This window comes from Stenella coeruleoalba (assembly GCF_951394435.1).
Source record: "Stenella coeruleoalba genome assembly, chromosome: 8".
In the NCBI taxonomy this organism is placed as follows: domain Eukaryota; kingdom Metazoa; phylum Chordata; class Mammalia; order Artiodactyla; family Delphinidae; genus Stenella; species Stenella coeruleoalba.
Window position 1 is genome coordinate 95,820,159 of NC_137154.1, and position 23,818 is coordinate 95,843,976.

Genomic DNA, 23,818 nt, shown 5'->3' on the forward strand with positions numbered 1-23,818 from the left:
AGCACAACCCGCCTGCCAGACCCACGGCATCTTTCCCCTGGTCACACCCATCCACATGTCTCCAGCCTTGCTGGCCTCGTCACTGTTCCTCAGCAGGCAAGCCTGTTCTTGCCTCCCTCAGGTCCCGATCCCTCTGTCTGGAGTGATCTTCCCCAGACCACCCTGCTTATGGACAGCCTCTGACACACTCTTCCCCTGACCATGTATTATTGCTCTTCATAGTAACTCTCTCTAAATGAAATTATATATTTGTTTTCTTATTCCTTTCATGTCTCCTCAACTAGAAAAGAAGCTCCGTGTGGTCAAGGACTTCTGTCTATCTTTTCCAGTATTATATTTCCAGTGCCTAGAACAGTGCCTGGTATAGAGAGTGTATTTAGCAAATACTTGTGGAATGAATGAATTTGCTTTTTGGTCCAATTTTAAAATCACTCCTTACTAGGCCACCTTTACAATGTCATGAAATAATTTTTAATATAAAAGCAATTTTATCTTTAAGTCTACACACACACACACACACACACACACACACACACACACACACACACACACACACACGCTATTTTCAGTCTGTGGGCCCTTCCCATCTTAACTCCCCTCACAGATTATCTATTTAGTCTTTGTTAGTCTCAAAATCAGGCTGCTATTCAAAGATGACTTCCCGTCTCACGAATTTCCTCTTTCTCGGAATCCTGGAGCCCTCAACTTCTGCTGTCATCTTGCTGGCCCAGCTGCTCTCGGAGACGCTTCACAACCAATCATACAGGCAAGGGCTTCACTTACCCGTTGTTTAGAACAGAGCAGAGGGAAGGGGCCTTAGGTTAAGGCTCCAGAGGATTCTCCTGGACCCCATTCACTCATCTGTCAGGTGTTTCTTGAGCCTCTGCCCCATGTTAGGAACTGTGGTGGCCATCGAGGAGAAAAATGAATGTCATCCTCCTAGTTTTCAGGGAATTCAGAGACTAGAGGGAGAGAGAAGCATGCAGACAAATAAAGAGTTACATGACATGTGCCATGCGGCTGGTAGAGAAGCCTGAAGGACCAGAGAGAAGGGGGACCAACTCTGTGGAAGGGAACAGTGCGTGGAGGTGTGGAAACGGGAGAGGTGTGGCGCGTGTGGACATGAGCGAGCTTTCCATGAGTCTGGAGCACAGGGTACATGGGAGGGAGGGAGGTGAGATCATGAGAGGCAGCAGACAAAGCAGGGAAGGTAGGCAGAAACCAGGTCATACAGGGAATTATATGTTATACTAAGAAATTTGGACTTCATTCCAAAGCTATTGAAGAACCGATGGAAAGCAGAAGAATTCTCTGATTGAAAGTTCTGAATTCATTCACATGTTCATTTATTCATTCATTCAACCAATATAACTTGAGCTCCTATTATATACTAAGCCTAGTGCTAGGCTCTGGGTGGTATTTAATATCATTTTCTTGCCATTATAGAGCCAATAATCCATGGGGCACAAAGGAAGATTGTTTGGCAGCTCCTGCCCTGAAGAGCTGTATGAATAGGAAATATAATTATAGCAAAGAATGGAAGCAATTTCCCTAATAACAGGTATATGTTTAAGCAGATTTTGGTATCTCCATAAATGGAATATTATGGAGCCATTAAAAATGATCTTTGCAAACATAGGAGAAAGATTTATGACGTTCCTTAATAGTGTAGGAGAAAGATTATGACGCTCACTGGAAAATGCAGGGTAAAAAATCTATACAGGGCTTCCCTGGTGGCGCAGTAGTTGAGAGTCCGCCTGCCGATGCAGGGGACACGGGTTCGTGCCCCGGTCCGGGAAGATCCCACATGCCGCGGAGCGGCTGGGCCCGTGAGCCATGGCTGCCGAGCCTGCGCGTCCGGAGCCTGTGCTCCGCAACGGGAGAGGCCACAACAGTGAGAGGCCCACGTACAGCAAAAAAAAAAAAAATTGAGTAAAAAAAAAAAATCTATACAGAGCGATATATGTCAATGAGGAAAAACAAGCATAAAAAAGACCATAAAATATACAAAAATATTAATTGCAGCTGCCTCTCTGCAGATGGATTTTTCTGCTACTTTTTACTTTTTCTGTATCAAAAAGTTTTCTCTATTAAGCACACATTTACTTTTTCAACCCAACATTTATTATAAAGGGAAAAAGATGAATAAAACCAAGAATGAAAGTTGGGGGTGGGTGGAAACGGGGGTGACACTCATCTACCTGACATGATTTAGGTGTCATCAATGCTGGAGGGCTGGGATAGCGGGAGGCCTTCCTGCCTTCGGGCAATTCCTTTAGGATTTGTGGCCGGCCATTCCTTGCTTTTCCATTACAGCATGTATCACAGCTTCTGTCTGAGGGCATTTGGCAGAAGCAATCTGGTGTGGCAAGTTCTAATCTCAGTTAGACCCTATGTGACCTTGGACAAGTCAATCTCCCCTTTCCCTGGTTACCTACCTTCCTGAAGGAGATTTTCCAAAGACTTTTCCAGGAAACAGGATAAGCAAGAAGATTCTGGCCATAGGGCAGGCATTTTGTTCTTTTTCAAAATAAAGATAAGCCCATCCCAACATCCTATTTTCCACTAACTTTCAGTCTCTTCCAATCCTGCTAGCTATTAATGTTTTTTATTTTTTAATCTCTTCCAGGAAATGATCGAAACGGCTTAGATTTCAACAGGCAGGTAAGGACATTCAGAAGAAAACCTTTATTCTATAAATTTTGGGGGTCATTCATACTATGTTAGGTGTGGGGACACAAAGAAGATTAAGGGAAGTTTGAGGGTGTTTATTCATAGACTCATAGGTCTCAGAATTGAAAGGTGTCTTTCAAGGGCTTTTGCATCCAACCTCTCCCCCAATCCACAATCCAACATTGGGGTCACCTCTTCATGATGTCCTCAAAAGAGTACTGACAGCGCAGCCCTATTTAGGATTATCTGTAGGCTGGATGTGGTCTGGAATCTAAGACCACAACTCTTTTCCCATCAAAGCTCAGCTTGAGTTGCCTCTTGGGCAAGTCTGTTTGCATGGCCTGACTATGTGTAGAGGAATTTGTGGAGGTGCAAAAGATGGAGGGTTGGGTTCCTCAGGGAACTCCTGATTTATTTATTTATTCATTTACTTCTAACATTTTTATTGAAGTATAATTGCTTTACAATCGTGTGTCAGTTTCTGCTTTACAACAAAGATAATCAGTTATACATATACATATGTCCCCATATCTCTTCCCTCTTGCGTCTCCCTCTCTCCCACCCTCCCTATCCCACCCCTCTAGGTGGTCACAAAGCACCAAGCTGATCTCCCTGTGCTATGCGGCTGCTTCCCACTAGCTATCTACCTTACATTTGGTAGTGTATATACATCCATGCCACTCTCTCACTTTGTCCCAGCTTACCCTTCCCCCTCCCCGTGTCCTCAAGTCCATTTTCGGTAGGTCTACGTCTTTATTCCCATCTTGCCCCTAGGTTCTTCATGACCATTTTTTTTTTTTTTAGATTCCATATATATGTGTTAGCATACGATATTTGTTTTTCTCTTTCTGATTTACTTCACTCTGTATGACAGACTCTAGGTCCATCCACCTCACTACAAATAACTCAGTTTCATTTCTTTTTATGGCTGAGTAGTATTCCATTGTATATATGTGCCACATCTTCTTTATCCATTCATCTGTCGATGGACACTTAGGTTTCTTCCAAGTCCTGGCTATTGTAAATAGCCAAAGGAACTCCCGATTTAAAAGAAGATAGAGGACAAAACAGGGGAGCCAGGACAAAAAGAGCTCTAGAAGGAGGGTGTAACCCAGCTCAGTGGGACAATGGAGATACAAGGTGGGCGCCTTTAAAGGAACAAGCTGGGTGGAGTTCAAGTTAGTCGGGGAGGGTTTCAGGCAGGGGAAGGTGGTGTTGGATGGATTGAAGGATGGATAGATCTGGATGTGTAAAGAGGAGGGTGAATGAAGAGAGGACCTTCCCATTGAAGTTAGAGGCTGATGGGAAGATTGGGGGCTGAGGGCGAAGACAAGGTGTGATGTCAGAGGCAGATGGTGGGAGGGTTCATTGGGGGGACAAAGTCTAAACTGGAGACAAGCAGGAAGCAACACTGGGCCCTAGAGTGAGGCAGAGACGTGAGAATTAGAAACAAAGTCAGAAAGCCTGGGTTTGGGTCCTGTTTGGGCCACCAGCTAGCTGTATAAGTTTGGTCAAGTCACTTAATAATTTTAGTATGAGTTTTCTCAGCTGAAAAATTAATTTATTTCATAAATTTGGGGTGGGGGAGGGAACATGTACTGTGCCAGATGTGGGAATACAAAGAAAATTAAGACATGATCTCTTCCCTGGAGGAGCTCACAGTCTAGATTGAGGAGTGGGGGAGATAGAGATAGAGGGAGAGGGAGAGGGGAGGGGAGAGAGAAACTCTTGAGTGGATAATTATAATAAAATCTCATTCATGCTTTATTGAAGGCGTGTAAAAAGCATGGTGTCAAACAGAAATGAGAATACTTCCTTCTTCCCGGTAGCTCAGGGCAGGCTTCACGGAGGAGGTGATATTTGATTCTAGCTCTGAAGAGTCAGTAGAGTTTGTCAAGCCGAGAAGAATGGGCTAGAGAAGGAGACAGCCAGGGGGAAGGAAAGACAGCCCCAATTTGGGGATACATTTGATACTCACTAGGGGTCCTTCCCACTCATATCCAGAGTCCAAGTTTAGAAGCAAGTCAGGGGTGGAGGTCAAACTCAGACATATGTTCTTCTCCTCCTTTATCTGTAGAGTGATTTGAAGTCCCTACCAACATTTCCTGAAAGGCTTTTAACTCTGGGTACATCCTTCACGGTTGGAGAGGAACAATCTGGAGTCCTAACCCAAAACCTCTTAGGCAACTTCTGCAATTGTGTCCATTGGGGAAGTTTGCTAACACGTGGAGGCCAGCTACTCTCCCTCTTCCCTCAAGACCTAAGACAGAGGTAGGCTTCAGTTAAAGACACATCTAGGTGAGCTACGAGGAAGGACTTGCAGCCAATGTGGCTTATCACACAATGGAAAAGCTACCAAGGGAGGGAGACTGTGGCATCAGCTTCTCTCTCAGGGTCTTTAAAGATGAGACAGATTCTCAGCTAAGGGATAGTTTGGCCAGGTTTGTTTCCAGGGCAGGAGGATGGAGGACATTCCCGAGGACTGAGTGACCCTGAAGGAGCCCTCGGCAGGTTGGGACGTGGCCTGTTGCCTGTGCTTTCCGAGGGTCCCAGCCCAGGGTCCGCCTCTCATAGTCCCTTGGACGAGATGCACGTGGAGGAGCCCATCCCACACCAAGACGTGGTGGCACCAGCCCAGCCCGGAGGTGGCCCGCTCCACAGGCCCGGTGGGTTTGGCTGCCTGTGTGATCTTTCTAGAGCTTGGGAAACCCTCGTGCTTAGGACAAGGCTAGGGACAGCCCCTCTGGCCCCAGCAGCCTACAGAGAGGCCCCGGCCCTTTGAACATCCTTTGGGGTATGGTTTCCCCACCAGTTGGGAGAAAGTTTCCTGGCTTCTGTCAGGGGAGGGCCTCACTAGCGTTCACTTCCCTTCGATGAGCCTCGTGGGAAGGGGGGAGTTCCACCCTCCCCTGGGAAGGGTTTTTGGATTTCTCATTACTGACGAGAACAGACACAAAGATCTTTTCTTTAAAGAGGTTGGAATTTGGGAGGAAGAGAGGCTCAGCTGGTCACGCTCATTTACACACTTAGACTGGAGCTCTTCTCTGTGCACAAGCACACATGTCCACGCCCTCCCCAAGGCCCTCCTCGCTCCCTCTCACTGTCTCTCGGATGCCTCAGATACCAAGGCCCACACCCTCACATTCTCACCAGTTCACTTGTGGGCCTGCAGGTGGGCGCCAGGATTTCTCAGGCCCTTGCACTGACAATGATACCCTCGTGCTTCATAACAAGGGAAGTAAACCAAAGTTGGCGACCCCGAGCCCCTGGGCAAAGTGCTGTTGTCACTTTATCTCATCTGATTCTCACTGTATACCAAGTGTTACTATCCCCCTTAGACAGGTAAGGAAACTGCCTCCCAGGCAGCCCCACCTGATTAGGCAAAGGATTTGAGAGGTTAAGCAATCTGCTGAAGGTCACTCCGATTGGTCAGCTGGCAGAGCCAGGACTTGAACCCACATCTCTTTGACTCCAGAGCTCATTTTTCCCATGATGCCTTGCAGCCTCCTCCTCTGCAGTCTCTCAACCCCCCTCTTCCTGAACATACACATCGTCCTTAGAGAGAGGCCTGGGAGCCAGCGGCTGGGTGTGACCTCACCATGACTAACTGGGAGGAAGTGGGAGGTGCAGGGAGCGGGGAGGGGAAGAAGGAGTGTTGTGTAGGCGCGGCCTCTGTGTCTGATACAGAGACGGGGTGGCAGACGCAGGAGAGCAAAGGATGAGTCGCTGCCCTTGGTGAGGCTCACATTGGAAGGCCCCAAGCCAGGCGGTGCAGCTGGGAATTGCAGCCAGGCTCTGGGCGCACTGCTGTCCTAAGGTTGCATGAGCGAAGGACGCTGCCTCATCATGAGGTTTCATGATGAGCCTCTTAACTTCCTGGTCCCAGGAAAGCAGCCTGAGCCTGTTTGGGAGATAATTGTGAGCTGACCCAGAGACCCAGAAACAGGGCCAGCCCTCAGTCCCCAGGAAAGCTTAAGACAGAGTTGGGAGGCAACCGAACAAGGCCAGATCCCTGGACAGGGAATCAGAGGTCCTGGGTGCCGGTGCTGTTTCCACCCTGCACAGTCTTCTTCCTCTTTCTGGGCCTTAGTGTCCTCGTGAATAAAAGGAAGACGTTTGCTTGAGATGATTGCTAAGGCCCCGGCAGTCTGTACGTTATGGTCCCATCAATATTCTCATGCCATATTCTGTTTGGTTTTGCTTCCACTTTCCTTTCATGTTTTTCTTTGAAGAGAAATGGGGAAGAGAGTGTCCATTTCTTCACCCTGAGCTGTAGAGAGTGAGGAGAAATATGTCACATGGAATCTTTCCAGCCTTTATGATCTTGTGTGATCCAGCGAAAAGAATCTTTTGAAATTCAAGGGGCAGAGACAGGAGGACCCAGCAGGTTGGATCTAGGGCCAAACATTCACTCTTTGAATATTTAGTCTTTCCTAAGAGCTGGAGAGAGTGTGTCACTGGTAAGAAAATAAATGGCAATGAACTCTGCAGTGCATTCTGTAAGAGACGTAAGAGTACTGAGCTTTGAGATAGTGCCCAAGGATGTCACCAAAGAGATGGTGTTGAAGCGGTTGACAAGGGAAGAGAAGGGGGTTTGACTGACGGGCAGAGAGGGGAGGCAAGAATATTCCAGGCATAGGAGACAGTAAGGGTGAAGCCTCACTATGTAAAAGGGAACTGTGAGAAGGTCAGCATGGGATGTGATGGTGGAAGATGAGGCTGGGCCGGATTGTGCAGACTTTTGAACACCCAGCAAAGAAGTTTATTTATTTATTTGTTAATTTGGCTGTGCTGTATGGCTTGTGGCATCTTAGTTCCCCGATCAGGAATTGAACCCGGGCCCTCGGCAGGGAAAGCGCAAAGCCCTAACCACTGGACCGCCAGGGAATTCCCAAGAAGTTTAGATTTATCCTGTGGGCATTTTCAAGCATAACTAGTTTGATTTAATGGAAGAGCCTTAGAAGGTGGTGTGGGTGCGGAGGGAAGGAAGGATGAATGATGCACTGATGCAAGAGAGGCCTGATGGGATGCCATTGTGGTAGGAGGAGTTGGCAATGCCAAAGAGAGGGATTAAGCACACAGACTTAGAGCCAGATGACCTGGGTTTGACTCCTGGGCTTGGCACTACCTGGCGGTGTGACCTTGGGCAAGTTCTTCAACTTCTGTGTTCCTCGGTCTCCTCATCTTACAGGTGGGGATAATAATGGTACCTATCTCACAGGGCTGTTGTTAGCATGTGTGTGTATGTGTGCGTGTGCGCGTGCGCGTGTATATCTCTTAGACAATGTCTAGAACGTGTAAACTGTATAGGTATTTGCTATTATTATTCCTGTGTCAGGAAAGCATGGAGAGACTCAGATTTGAGAGAGATTTGGGGTATAAAATCAGGAGGATTTTGTCAACAGTTTGGATATGGACAGCTAAGGAAGGGGAAGGGTCCAGCAGGATTCTTAGGTTTCTAGCTTGGGATACTGAGCGTTAGTGGGACTGTAACCAGAGATCAAGAGAACGGGAGGTCCAGCCAGTTTGTCCAGATGATGGGAAGAGGACGAAGGGCAGATAATGGACAACAGGCGCTCAATACGTGATGAGAAATTTGGACCTGGAGCCCAGCAGTCAGGTCAGGATGCATACTGAGGAGTCACCATCGAATCGTGTTAACCGAAGTGATGGGAGGGAGTGAGGTCACCTATAGGGAAGGTGCGCAGACTGGGATGAGAACCCAGGGCAGACCTGGAGACAAGGAACATGTAGGGGACAGGCTGAGGAATGGGCACCCATAGATGAGACCAAGAAGGAGTGGTTAAAGGGATGGGAGGAGAACCACACCCACAAAGGAGAGACTTTCATATGAAGGTGGGATAGCAGACAGCATCACAGCACGCAGAGATATTGTAGAGCCCCAGCCTGGAAGTGGCCACGGTTTGGCAGTGAGGTGAACACTGGTGGCCTCATCATAGCATCTCTAGCATCTGTGGTGAGAGCAGAAGCCAGATTGCTGTTGTCGAGAGGTAAGGAGAAGTTAGGAAATGATGGAGACGAGGACTGCAGAATTCCGTTTCAAGGAGTGGGATGATAAAGGGATGCAGATGTTGGCTGAAAATGGAGACAGTGTGAAGGGAAGGTTTTGGGGATGAGGGAGACTTTGGTGGGTTGTGGGCCTGGGGAGAGATAGGAGATGCCATAGAGGAGACAGAAAAGAGAGAACATGGGTGCAGGGTTTAGCCTAGAAGAAAAGAAGGGCTCTTCTGGGAGGAAGGGAGGGAGGAAAGGCTGAGTGCTCTGTGGGTGAAGTCAGGAGCCTGAGGGACAGCCTCCTGTTCACAGAGTTTCTCCACTTCCATTTCCTGCTCTTTTTTTTTTTGGCTGCATTGGGTCTTCGTTGCTGAGCTCAGGCTTTCTCTAGCTCTGGTGAGCGGGGGCTACTCTCTTTGTTGTGGTGCGCTGGCTTCTCATTGTGGTGGCTTCTCTTGTTGCAGATCATGGGCTCTAGGCATGTGGGCTTCAGTAGTTGTGGCCTGCGGGCTCAGTAGTTGTGGCTCACAGGCTCCAGAGCGCAGGCTCAGTAGTTGTGGTGCACAGGCTTAGTTGCTCCATGGCATGTGGGATCTTCCCAGATCAGGGATCGAACCCATGTCCCCTGAGTTGGCAGGCAGACTCTGAACCACTGCACCACCAGGGAAGTCCCCATTTCCTGCTCTTTCAACCAACAGCTAACTTCAGAAGAACACTAGGAAGTATCATTGGCTTAAAGGGGCTTGGAGAGTCCACAGTGACAGATGCACACCTGGGGAGCCTTGCCCTGCTCTGTGCCGGTGACTTCTGGGCTCCTCGTCATCCAGGGCTGTGGATGTCCACCAGACCCATCAGAGCGATGTCTCCACCTATGCTGTTGAAAGCTAAGTCTTGCTAGAAGTCTTCACAAAAGTTCTCTGAGGCCAGAAGAGAGTCTGAAGCAAGCTGGCAGGTGTCTCTCTCCCTGAGCTTCCTACCCCCAAAACTGAGACCCAGTGGCCTGGGATTCTATCTCAGCCCCAGGCCTGGCAGCATTCTCAGCTCTCCTGCGGCCGCAACATTCAGCCCTCCAGTCCCTCTCTCGGGAACCCGTCCAGCTAGTCCAGAGCAGTGGTCCCACTGTGCTCCCATAGAGCGTTTGGTTTTGAATCAAATGGGATTTTCCTTCGCCGTTTTCATGACTGTGAGCTACCACGGATTCTTTTGTGTTTTTTTTGAATTTTATTTTATTTATTTTTTATACAGCAAGTTCTTATTAGTTATCTATTTTATACATATTAGTGTATATATGTCAGTCCCACGGATTCTGGCTGCTCCCGGCATGCGTTGATTGTAGTGTTTAATCAGCTCAGTGGGACATCTTCTCTAAAATCAACAAAATTCAGACTAAGGAAAGGTCTCTGAGGATTCTGAACGATAGAGAGGCTTCTCCGGGGAGGCGCGTGATGGAGACACAGGGGAGGCAGGACCAGACTCTCAAGTGAAGGTCTGCAGTGAAGACATAGTGAGCCCCTCCCCCAGGCACCCAGGGAGCAGCCCCAGGAGGGCCGGCACCACAGTAGCTGAGCGCCAGAGGACAAGGGAGGGAATTAATTGACCACATTTGACCGTTTAGTTGCACAAACCTGTGTCTAGCTGTGAGGGGTCAGAGGGGAGTAGAACGTGGTCCCTGCCCACGGGAGCTCCCAGCTGGTGGGAAGAAAATGCAGCAGAGGCTGCGGAGGGGAGGGAGGGCCCCTGCACTGTAACAGTCCTGATGGGGCTGGTTCAGTGAGTCTAGGAAAGCCAGGCAGGCGTGTAGAGCCAGGGGTAGTTGGCCCCATAAGCTGGCGGGAGACTCTGAGACCTCCCTGTGAAAGACCTTGGAGGATGAGAATTAAGGATGGCGAAACTCTTGATCCTCTGAGGCTTGTTTCCCTCTGCTGCAAGATCCTTCTTCTGGTCCTGTACTTCCGGGTTGAGGCAGGATTATTGAGGGTGGATGGGAAGACTAAGAGAAGAGGGTGCAGAGCCAGCAAGCCACATTTTGCTCAACCCTAAGCAGTAGGGTTGGGTTTTAGAGTGTTGATGTATAACATCCTTCTTCCTTCCCCCTCCAAGGTACCAAAGCAGTTGAAAAAAATAGATACAGGAGCCTGACAGATAGAGCTGCAGGGGGGACTGGGTTGGTTTTTGTTTGTTTGTTTTTAGAGTGTTTTTATCGCCAAAAAGAAAGTGACACGGCTACCCTAGGAAACATTGCTATAAAAATCATTTAACAATAAAATTATAGAGACAAAGTAATGACAAAGATAGTGGATAATTCTACCAGAAAGCCTAGATGGACAAAAAATGTAGAGTGGACATCAAAACATAGCTCTTATATCTTTGTCAAACAAGAGGAGAGGAGCGCAATAAAATATTGCTTTTAGGAGATACCCTTTAAAAAATGTACAATTTATTCTAAAAGGCTGCACTTGAACAACAGGCCAGAACTTATATTCACTTAACTTGTTGGGGGACACGGCTCTGATGTGTAGCCACAACGGACTTTCAAAGGCCTTGCTCCGGAATTAAATACATCCACCTGGCACAGATAAAGCTGGTGGAGAACAGACCATAAAGTACCCTCCTAGCCAACAGGCAGGTCTCAGAAGGAGGCAAGTCGCACACACCCACTTCCTTCTAAACCTGTGTTCTTAGCCTTATCAGACCGAATGTTCCTTGTAACAAGGATGCTATAAAGCCCCTTCAATATCCTAGAATGAAATTTATAGAAAACATACATAAAAATCGGTAAGATACTCTCATTTGAATAAGGATTCAAAGGAGAATGAAAAAAATTAAAATGATATAATATGTATTTCAGCAAGTAAATGCTTGGGCACATTCCTCTGGAAGGTTTGATGAGCTAGTAGGATGCTTGAGCCTATATGAAGGTGACAGACACAAGTACAGACTGATATTGGTATGCTCTGCTGGCAGCTGAAAAGCCATGATTTTCCAAAATGTTAAACAACTCTTGGTAAACTTCCAAACAAAATAAAATATAATCTTTCCTCAATTTATACAGAAAATGGCATCCCGGAAAAAGTCAGTGCATATCAGAAGTGTGCCAAAGATACGTTGCGCCTGCAGAAAAACTGGAACTGGGCTCTAGGCTCGTGTGATACAGGCAGGCTTTTTACTGACACGAGTGTCCAGTGGGGCGTTTGAAAGTCGGATGCGAGTTGTACAGGACACGAACAAGAGTTTCTTGTCTGGTACTGTCTCCTGCGTCGCAGGATGTCTAGAATGCCTGTCCTCTGCCTGGTAAATGCAAATTTACCTAATTATCAAGACAGAAAAGCCACCACATAGATTTCAGAGAATGACCTTCAGGTTTGCTGTCATCCCCAGTGAGGACAGCTGACCTAGACTCACCAGGGACATAGGTCGCTTCTACCAGGAGGCAGAGGGCGAGATGCTCCTCTAGCTGTGATCCTTCCACACAGAAAGACAAGGCAGTGGAAAATGGAGGCTCCCCAGCACTGGGAAGAGGCACCCCCAAATAATACACACAGACCTGCCCTCAGAGAACTTACTTGCTATCCAATGAAGGAGACAGGTCTGAAAAGTTCCTTAAAATGTCAGAACGAGGGATACGTAAACCAGTGCAGCTTCAACAGGGAATAAGCTGGGCTTATTGAGTAACAAGGTTGATGGAGAACAGAATTTTCAGGCAGGAGATCATTGGTGAGAAGAAATGATTCCTTTCTCCAAAGTGATTTCCCCATTGTAGTCAAGATAATATAACAATAGAAATCGTTATTGGATCCTGCCTGTGTGCAGGCGCTGAGCGCCAAACGCTTCGTGTTTATTGTTCCATTTATTACTTAGAGCGACACTGTGAGGTCATTGGGATTATTCCAATTCTATAGATGAGAAAGCTGAGACTCTGAGAGGTTAAGGAATTTTCCCACAATCACTCCATCCATAAGTGGGGAATTTAAAGCCAGGCTGGCCAGACTCCAGACTCCATGGCTCTCCTGCTCCATGGCCCTGCTCGTCTTGGAGGAGGCGGTTCCACGTAGCAGCTGAGCCGATTGTCTGTGTTGGCCAACCTCTCCGCGTCTCCCAGTCTCATCCAAAAGTGAGAACAGTCATAGAGCCTACTTTCCAGTCATGTTGTAAGGGTTAATTATAGGTAAGATACACAACTTAGAATAGGCTCTGACATACAGTCATCGACCAATAAACATTAGCTGCTATTACTTCTGATGAATGAGAACCCATCATTTTCTCTTCCCCTTCTCTCCCTGGATGGCTGCTGCACTGGGCTTGCACCAGTTTAGATGGGCTGCATCTAAACTGGTGTTTAGATGTTATCAGAAAGGAAATTTTTTTCTGAGATCCACGATCTCTCCATCTAAGCTTCCCCCACCTACCCCAAGTTTGGGTGGGATGCAAATGATGAGTGTCTTTGCATTTGGGGAGGTGGAAATTTGTCCTCCTTTGCCAATCATGCTCTGCTCTTTGGCCTGAGGCTCAGCTGTCAACTGTGTCCTGTTTGTGGCCTGGGCAGCAGCCTTGGCATTCGATGGACTGAGCCTTGTTGAGAGCAGCACGGTGTGGAGCAGGTAGGAATGGGAGTGGCCGGGGTTTTCGGGAGCCCTGCCCCTAGAACACCCTGGTTGACCCAGCTACCCACAACACCAGCACAAAGCCTCTCTGGGGTACTGGGTGTCGGGCCAGCTCATTCAGGCTGCAGCACGGGCACAAGCCCACAGTGCATCTCGATGGCGAGTGGAGACCAAATGTTCCTCTCCGCTCAGGTGTGGGGTGCAGAGTGGTGAGGCACAAGAGGAGGAGGGAAGTGTCAGAACCCTCTCCCTGATTCTGCAGGGATCCAAAAGGGGGGTTTCTTTGGAGATTTGAACGAGTTGCCTTTGGTGGGTATAGATTCTGGTAAAGCAGGGCCAGTTCATCCCCCTCTCACTTAGGAGTCTTTTTGGAGCAGGGGTCTTGAAAAGGAAGCTGGAGTTGGCCCCAGTGGCAGAAGAAGTTAATACCACCCTGAGTTGAAAGGCACTGGGCCATGCCCTTCATAAGCAGTATCTCCTTGAAACCTTACAGCAACCTAGAGCAATAGCTTTTAGAACTCCCATTTTACAGATGAGGAAACTGAGTCTCAGAAAGGTCAAGAGACTTGCTTGGAACCAGGATTCAAACCAAGGATGATGGGATGTGCGAGGCACTTTACCTAAAGTTATATCTTACTGGATATTACTTCATCCTTACGACAGCCCGGTGAGGTAAGCATGATTATTCCCATTATATAGCTGGGGTAACTAGAGCTCAGAGAGGTTAAGTAATTTTTACCCAAGGTGGAGCTCAGATATACGACAGGCCTGTCTGACTCTACACCGTGTCAGGCTGCTTTTGCGAGAGACAGAGAGATCCTGCAAATCGACAAGCCCTAATGTTGCCCAGAGCCCCTCATCTGATATCTGCACAGTACTTTTCCACAGGTCCCAAGCCCTCATGCTCACACCGCAGACCTCTCGCGGCCGGGGCTTGCCAGCTCGCACGGCAGAGATGCTATCTGCAGGCTCAGGGAAGGCTGCCAGGGGAAGGGCGGGGCGAAGAAGGGTTCCTACCCAGAGGGTTCCCCTACCCCAAGTGCAGGAGCACCTCCCTGGGCCTGTGCGTGAGAAGGGTGCAGGGAGGAGAGGGGCGTTTTCTTGTGTGTGTGCCTGCAGGGCAGGGGGTGGGACCTGCCCTTCTCGTTGCCCCCCTGTCAGAGGGCTGTCGAGGCAGCTCTAGTACCTGGGAGATTCTCCTTCTCCCAGAATCACAGCTGCGGCAGAAAATAAACTTTTCCCCCTCAAACTTCCCTCTCCTAGTCCAGCCTGAGAATGGCTTTGGAGGCAGCGCTTAGGGCTCAGGAGCTGTTTCCTTGTAGCTGCTCAGTTCCCTACCAGGCCACATCCCATCTCACAGCCCCCTCTGCTTGACAACTTACCGAGGACCCCATTAAGCCAATAAGTTTTAACTCACAATAGCTATTAAACAAGTGTTATCATTCTCATTTGACAAGGGAACTGAGACTCAGAATGATAAAGTGACTTCAATTAAGTGGCAGAGCCAGGACTTACTCAATGTACCTTTATTCAGTGTCTACTTGATAATAGGCGCTGTGTCCAGTGCTGGTCTGCTGTCTCCAAATCCAGCTTATTCTACTAATCGGCTGACCCCATCGCCCCCATCGCCGCCTGGGCCTCTGCTGCTTTTGTTCAGATCCAGTGTCAGGACTCCCTTCCCTCTCCCCTGCGAGGCCACTAAAATACCCTTGGCTCCCAACCCCCAAGGATCCTTGGTTCACACCCTGTTTCGTTTTTCTGTCTTGGCAGCCCCTCCCCTGAGCTGGCATCTTCTAACATTTTCTCCACAGACTTCGCTGGCATGGACTGTTGCAGGGTGTCTGGTTTTAGACTTGCACATGGCAGTGTAGTAGTGGTCAGAGGTCCAGCTCTGGCGTCACACAGACCTGGATTTGAATCTCAGCTCTACCAACAGAAGCTGTGGAACCCGGTCACTCACCCTCCCCAAGCCTCAGTTTCTGCCTTTGTAAAAAAGGGGTAAATCATAGCGTCAACCTAATAGTATTGTTAGGAGGAGGATTACAAGCAATCTTGAGTATAAACTGTCCGGGACATAGTAAGTGCTCAATAAACTGGGCTATTGTTGCTCTTGCAACAGGATTGGTTCTAGATGCCCCGTTTCACATCAGCCTGGCTCCAGCTTGCGCTTCCTCTTAGCTCTGCCCTTGGGATCCTCTGAAGGCCGGAGGTTCACCGTTTTCCAGATGGCAGTTCTGCTCATTTTCCCCTCAACTGCTGGCATCCCTCTGAGTGCTCTTACTTGTGCCCTTGTACCTGACTCAGCCTGTTACTAGAGGAATAATAAGAAAAATATGCCAGACTCAGTTGGTGCCGGGTAAATACAGGCATGTCTCACCATACCTAAAAGGGTGGTTCCTGAAATACTGTACCTAAGTCAAAGTTTTATCAACTAAATTCTTTTTTTTTTTCCCACCAAGAGCCTGCTATTTAAAGAAATGTTACACTGGATCTTTTCAGAGAATAAAGCATGCCCTTTTACAGGCAGTTGGAGCCAAGCATCATTTATAGGGTTTGCTTAAAGTGAGCTACATATCAATTTGGCTTTCCCTCGATGACATCTTCTCAAAGAAAGTGTGTGATCCTAACGAGGAAAATTTTAAACTTTACCCCATCACTGTGGACTGGCTCACTTGAGGGCTTGGAAGTGGGTTTGCAGGCCAGTTGGGTAGCTGGTAAACTGAGGCCCAGAAAGATTTGGACACCCAGTCCCTGGGGATAGATGTTGATTCGTGCCGGGACCAGTGGTGGAGTGTTTCTGTGCCCCGTGTCCCGGGCTGGGACTCTCAGAGGTGAGGCTGCTAGGGTAAGAGCCCCCAGGCCAGAAAGGGTTAACAGCACTCTGGAGGAGAAAGCAGTGCAGCCACCCAAAGGCAAGGGGTCCCTTCCTCTCTGCAGTGAACCAGAGCCGACTTCCTTTCTGAGGGTTTGGTGCTTCCCCTTACACTGGGCCTGGCGGGGCAGAGAACAACCTCCTGGCTATCAGGGCACTCCCCAGCCTGGCCTGGCCCGAGGCCTGGAAGAGAAAGACACTCTTCTGCAATAAAGCAGGGTGGGGAATGGCAGGACCTGGGGTTTGGGACTTTGCCCAGAATCTGGCCACTCAGCAAGGGCCCAGCACTCTTAGTGTGAGCTGCCCCATCCTGCGTGGGCGGGAGAAGGATCGGGGTGGTCTAACCTCACAAGGGAACCCCAGGCCCCCTTCTTCCCCCGTCCTAAGGACTTCCAAGTACCGCCGGGAAATGAGCCTCTTTGAAATGATGGAAGTGTCCTGAAAGTAGAGAGGAATAAAGGAAGAGGCAGCACCTTTACAATGGCGTGTTAGTTTCTGCTTTATAACAAAGTGAATCAGTTATACATATACATATGTTCCCATATCTCTTCCCTCTTGCGTCTCCCTCCCTCCCACCCTCCCTATCCCACCCCTCCAGGCGGTCACAAAGCACCGAGCTCCAGCTCAACTCTGTTTTGAATGAGCCCTAGGACTGGCCTCTCTACCCGCACACACCCCCGCCCCCGCCCCGCCCCCTCACTCCCCATCGCCCTGCCAGCCCCTCGTTCATCTTTCCAAACTCAGCTCAAATGTCTTCTTCTCCAGGTAGCCCTCCAGAAGATGGGAAATATTTGAGGAAACAGCCTGTATTGTATTGATTACGGTAGAGCAGTGCCTGGTGCAGAGCAGACGTTCAATAAGTGTTTCCTGAGTAGATGGATTGATGGATAGCTGGAATGAACCTATCCGCCCATCCCTCCATCCTGGGTGCCAGGAACTCCCATCTCTCTGCTTTTCAGGGCCTTCCGCTCCTCATGCTGCTCTGCCCCCTGTCGTCTTTCAGCCAGCGATCCGCAGAAACGCACCCCTTTTCCCAGGGAGGTGAGCTTGCTGGGTGTCTGCAGGTAGCGTGTGTGGTGGGCTCCATCCAGTCAGCTCTGGGAAATATTTCCCAACTTCGCCACTTGCTGACTGGGCCCCAGGAGTTGTTGGATGAGGCGTCTTAGCTTGTTTGCTCAGTGGGCGCTGGGTGCCAAGGCCTACCCTCCAGGGATCCATCTGCACATAGGACTCTGGCTAACCTAGTTTTTTTAAAGTCTTTGAGGTTGAGAGTTCAGTACCAAGCTATATATCTCAAGCCAGAATAGGCCCTTTACAAATGCCCCTTAGGGAAGACAGGACTGAGGTTCTCCTGGGACTGCCTTCTCCTGGCCACTTCAATGGAGAGTGTGGTTGGGGATATCCAGTGACATCTGATATCACTGTGACTTTATTTTTCGTCAACTGTGGAGTCAAATATGGGTTGAGCTTCTAACTCTGGAGTGAGTTAGAGACACATAAACCCTTAGGGCTAAAGGGTCCCTTAGCACCTGTCCCCCTGTTCCCAGAAGGGTTCCACAGACCTCTGCAGTCTGGCTTTCTTCTTCCTTCCTTCTTCCTCTCTCCTATCCTGTCTGTCGATACACTTATTTATTCATAATATTACATCTTATGGCTAAATTTTCACCATCCACAGTGACATCTTAAAAGAAGAAAACAGCAAATTTTTATAAAGCTCAATGTATTCAATTTTAACAGTCTGAGATTTTGCATTTTTTTGGTATTAAAATATTAATGGTATGTAATGAAATGATGACCTGAGTAGGTGATACTGGTTACTTTAATATTATTTGGCAAAATAAAAGAGTATTCTCTGAAGTCTGAAAAAAAAAAAAAAGATTTACTTGTCAGGAGCCTCAAAAGCTTAGGAACCAGTGTGATTCCAGCCTAACCTACCTCCTGGGGCACATGTTCCACTGCTGACACCCCTGACAGATGGACGCCGGCTCCACACCTCTGCCAAAGCTCTCCCAGGAATTTGGGGCTCACCACCCAGAAGACAGCCCCCTCCAGGGTTGAGCGGGTTGCAATGCTTGGCCATTCTTCCTCCTGATAGACCCCATCAACCTCCCTGTGATGGTCCCCCCGTGGTCATCACTCTGCCTGCCTCAGCTCCAAGGCCCGAGTCCATCCCCTTCACTTGACAGCCGTTCAGTATCTGAGAAGAGTTCTCATGCCTAAGTCTTCCCCTTTCCGTGTAAACATCCAGAATTCCTTCAATAGTTTCACGTATCAGGTTTCTGATTGCCTTGTTTAAAGCAATTACACACATAGTACGTGAACGCTATGTATACTTGCTTGTGAAAATATTTAATAATAGAGATAAACAAGAAGAATTTTGTTCCCTGTTCAGCCTCAGCCCTCTTCCCAGAGGAAACGCCTCTTATCGGTGTGGTGTGTATGTGTTTAGAAGAATCTTCTTTCTGCACGTACATGGATATGAATACAAACGGAAATGTATAAATATACGTGGAGTTTTAAAAATGCATATATAGGTACATATGTAGGTAGGTATAAATTATACAGTGTGTATTCTTTTGAGACTTTCTTTTGAAATTTAAAAATAAGATTTAGAGATTGTTTCGTGGCAGTACGTATAGGATTGATTATGATCGTTGTTAATGACCACATACTGTTCTACTGTTTCCATGTAATTTTACTGTTCCATTGCCCTATCAACGGGCATTAGGTTGCTTCAAATATTTTTGTACCATGCTATACAAACTCTTTGAACTTGTTTGCGCCTTGATGCCTTTATATGTATAGGTTTCGGTCTTCCAATCACCCTCTTTAAGTGTAGTATCCACAAGCGTACAACTTTCAATACCCAGATGACATCTGGCTAGGCCAGAGCACAGTGGGACCCTCGGTTCATTCATTCATCCATTTATTCATTCAACAAAACTTGGTGGAGCGGGTACCATATCTTTATCATGCCCTGATTTCTTTCCAAGCCCAGGTAAGACAGTGGCAGGCCTTGTTCCGCCTGAACTTGCATGGTTAAGTAGGGGAACCTCCCTCCATACTCTACTGTACTAGGATGGTACAGCCTACCCTACAGATGTTTTAAAAGATAATTGTATCACACTTTCAACTTACATGCTCTTAGGGTCAGTTAACACCTCTCAAGTCTTTTTTTAAAAAATCTGCACTGTTGCCTCAACTTGTACAGTTAATTTTCATATTCATAGTAAAAGATTTTTACAGTTCCTCTTATGTTTTATCTTATTACTTTCTTCCCTTCCTTGCACAATTTCAGGATTTTTTTTTAACCTTGATGTCTTTGTGCAAGGTACTAGCTAGCCCTGCTCGTCATACAGAGATGTATGCAGGGCACATACATCATCATACTCTAAGGTACTGATAACACTCTTAACAAGACTGGACGATGAAGAGAGTCCCATGACATGCCATTGGAGACATCCCTCCTGGATGGCATTGATTCATTAACTAACACTGTCTCAGCTCTTATGACCCCACCTTGACCTCCAGGGACATGTATATATGTATACATACAATAATCGCAGCATTCACCTGATCCTCATCTCTAAGAACCCTGTATAAAAGGAAATGAGCCTAGTTCGGCATGCCTTTTTAAGTCAGTGTGATACAATAGAAATAGGGTTGATTCTGGATCTGGTCAGACGTAGGTTCAAATTCCAGCTCTGCCGCTTTCTAGCTGTATGGCTTTTGGAAAATCCTTTGACTTCTCTGAGACCCAGTTTCCTAAATTCAAGGATTATTGAAAGTATTTATACATCAATTCTGCATCTATTTAATTAAGCACTTACTAAGTGACAGACAAGCAATATAGGTGTCCCAGCTAGTAAATGTGCAGAATCATTAACTTCATATCGTTTTGGTGACAAAAGCAGGGAAAGCTCTTCCTAGAATAGGTTTTATAGACATTTAGCCCTAACTCTTGAGACCTGGGTAAGACTCAGAGATGATTTTCCTTTTGTAAGTAGGGAAACAGATACACTGTCAGAGAGTCCCTTGGCTCAAGTTTACTCCGCCTTTTGGCAATAAATTTGGTAACTGTTCCTCAGCCTTAGAGAATTTATCTTACACTGTCAGTTGTGTGGGTTCAGCCAACCATTGTGCCTGGAGCCCTGTCGCAGGCTAATAAGGGTAACAGGATTGATACGTAGTCAGTAAAAATTGAGCCAAAGGGCGAGCCCCATGTCAAACAGCTACACAGAGCCACTGCAGTGCCTCACTTATCCAGAGAGCCAGCAGCCTCACCAATTTAGAATCCAGCTGAGAATAAGAAGGAAGCAAATGAGACCTGGAGCCAAACCCTTTCTCAGAGCCTCTAACTTTTATTTTAGAAACAGTTATAACAAACTTAACTATCTGTTTTTTCTAGCCCTTAGCAAATAGAAGTTGCGAAGTTGAGCTGAACTAGGGGCTGCTAGAAGCAAGGATACCAACAGTAGGATAAAAACCCGGTTGTGAGAAAGGAGGCAGAAAACCTGGAAAAAAGCAGAGCTGCGAAAACAAAAAGAGGCAATTCAGGGCCATTTAGTGCTACTGCCAACAGAGAGGCCAAGCACTTCAGTGTCCCCGAGGGCACGATTGCTTCTAAAAAGAGTTCACAATTAAGATTGAGTCATTGACTAAGTTATCTTTCAGGTGCTATTCAAGGGAAAGAAGAGATGTATATAATACATTAATAAATATCAAAAACAAACCCAATAAATATCTATCCAAAACTGAAATAAAGACTTGGAGCTACAAGAGATCGATTTCAGCGATTGAAAATCCATTTATTTGGGGAGGCTTCCTCAGGAAATCCTAGGAATTTGAAAGATGTGTTGAATGATTTTTTATTGAGGCACAGTTGATTTATAATATTATATTAGTTTCAGCATACAACACAGTGATTCAAAAATTTTATACATTATACTTCATTTGTTATTATAAAATATTGGCTATTTCCCTGTGCTGTACAATATATCCTTGTAGCTTGATTATTTTATACATAGTAGTTTGTACCTCTTAATCCTCTACCCCTATCTTGTCCCTCCCACCTTCCCTCTCCCCACTGGTAACCACTAGTTTGTTCTCTTTGTCTGTGAGTCTGTTTCTGTTTTGTTATATTCATTCGTTTTATTTTTTAGATTCTAAATATAAAAGATAACATGCAGTATTCATCTTCCTCTGTCTGACTTATTTCACTAAGCATAATACCCTCCAGGCCCATCCATGTTGTTGCAAATGACAAAATTTCATTCTTTTTTATGGCTAATATTCCATTGTATACATATACCACTTCTTCTTTATCCGTTCATCTGTTGATGGACATTTAGGTTGCTTCCATATCATGGCAATTGTAAATAATGCTGCTATGAACATTGGGGAATTTGAATGAACATTGGAGAATTTTTGAATTAGTGTTTTCATTTTCTTTGGATATATACCTAGTGGTGGAATTGCTGGATCATATGGTAGTTCTATTTGTAGTTTTTGGAGGAATCTCCATACTGTTGTCCACAGTGGCTGCACCAATTTACATTCCCACCAACAGCATACAAGGGTTCCCTTTTCTCTACATCCTCACCAAAATTTGTTATTTATGGTCTTTGATGATAGCCATTCTGACAGGCATGAGGTAATATCTCATCGTGGTTTTGATTTGCATTTCTCTAATGATTAGCAATGTCAAGCATCCTTTTCATGTGCCTGTTGGCCATCTTTATGTCTTCTTTGGAAAAATGTCTATTCAGTACTTCTTCCCAGGTTTTAATTGAGTTGCTTGATTTCTTTTTATATTGAGTTGTATGAGCTGTTTATATATTTTGGATATTGACCCCTTATTGGTCATATCATTTGCAAATATCTTCTCCCATAGGAGAAGATATTCTCTGTAGGCTGTCTTTTTGTTTTGTCGATGGTTTTGTTTGCTGCACAAAAGCTTTTTAAGTTAATTAGGTCTTGTTTATTTTATTTAATTTAATTTTTTTAAATTTTATTTTGCCTTATGAGACAGATCCATCCAAAAACCATTGCTACAATTTATGTTAAAGAGTGTTCTTCCTATGTTTTCTTCTAGGAGTTTTATGGTTTCTGGGCTTACATTTAGGTCTTTAATCCATTTTGAATTTATTTTTGTATATGGTGTGAAAAAAAATGTTCTAATTTCATTCTTTTACAAGTAGCTGTCCAGCTTTTCCAGTACCACTTATTGAAGAGACTGCCTTTTACCCATTGTATATTCGTGCCTCTTTTTTGTAAATTAATTGACCATAGTGTGTGCATTTATTTCTGGGTTCTATATTCAGTTCCATTGATCTATGTGTCTGTTTTTGTACCATTACCATACTGTTTTGATTACTGTATCTTTGTAATATAGTCTGAAGTCAGGGAGCATGATACCTTCAGCTCTGTTCTTTCTCTCAAGATTGTTTTGGCTATTCGGGTCTTTTGTGTTTCCGTACAAATTTCCATACAACAAATAATTTTATTTCTTCTAGTCCTGTGAATAATGCCATTGGTATTTTGATAGTGATTGCATTGAGTCTAGAGATTGCCTTGGTCATTTTAGCAATATTAATTCTTCTAACCCATGAACATGGTGTGTCTTTCCATCTGTTTGTGTCATCTTCAGTTTCCTTCATCAGTTCTGAGTACATGTCTTTTACCTCCTTAGTTAGATTATTCCGAGGTATTTTATTCTTTTTGATGTGATTTTAAATGGGATTGTTTTAATTTCTCCTTCTGATAGTTCATTGTTAGTGTATAGAAGTGCAACAGATTTCTGTATATTAATTTTGTATCCTGAAACTTTACTGAATTCATGGATGAGCTCTAGTAGTTTCTTGGTAGTGTGTTTAGGATGTTCTATGTATGGTATAATGTCATCTGCAAACAGTGACGACAGTTTTCCTTCTTCTTTTCTGATTTGGATAGCTCTTATTTCTTTCTTGTCTGGTAGCTGTGGCTAGAACTTCCCATACTGTGTTGCATAAAAGTGGGCATCCTTGTCTTGTTCCTAATCTTAGAGGAAACGCCTTCAGTTTTTCACCATTGAGTATGATGTTAGCTGTAGACTTGTTATATATGGCATTTATTATGTTGAGGTATGTTCCCTCTATATTCACTTTGTGGAGAGTCTTTGTAGAAGGATGTTGTTGACTTTTGTCAAAAGCCTTTTCTGCATCTATTGAGATGGTCATATAATTTTTTATTCTTTAATTTGTTAATGTGGTATATCACACAGATTGATTGGTAAATACTGAACCATCCTTGCAGCCCTGGAATAAATCCCACTTGATCACGGTACATGATATTTTTAATGTATTGTTGGATTCAGTTTGCTAATATTTTGTTGAGGATTTTTGCATCTATGTTCATCAGTAATGCTGGCCTGTAATTTTCTTTATTTGTGATATCTTTGTCAAGTACTCTTTAAGGGCAAGTAGAGATGTATAAAATACAAGATCTCTATTCAAAAATGAAACCAATAAGTATCTATCCAAAACTGAAATAAAGGGTTTGGAGATGTAAGAAATATATTTCAGTGACTGAAAATCCACTTATTTGGGAAACTTCCTCAGAAAATCCTAGAAATTTGAAAGAAGTGTTGAATTTTAAATCAGATAACTTGAGTTCAAAT

At 45.8% G+C, this 23,818-nt stretch overlaps 1 protein-coding gene across 1 annotated transcript in view; it reads left to right on the forward strand.

The window, feature by feature from the left end:
• POU2F3 (POU class 2 homeobox 3) overlaps nucleotides 1-23,818 on the forward strand; it is a gene marked incomplete at both ends in the record, with an annotated part of 78,873 nt that overhangs the window by 27,397 nt on the left and 27,658 nt on the right. The window contains one exon of the mRNA XM_079929392.1: nucleotides 2,630-2,664. Coding sequence (XP_079785518.1) covers nucleotides 2,630-2,664 — 35 coding nt within the window. The remainder of the gene's footprint in view (nucleotides 1-2,629; nucleotides 2,665-23,818) is intronic.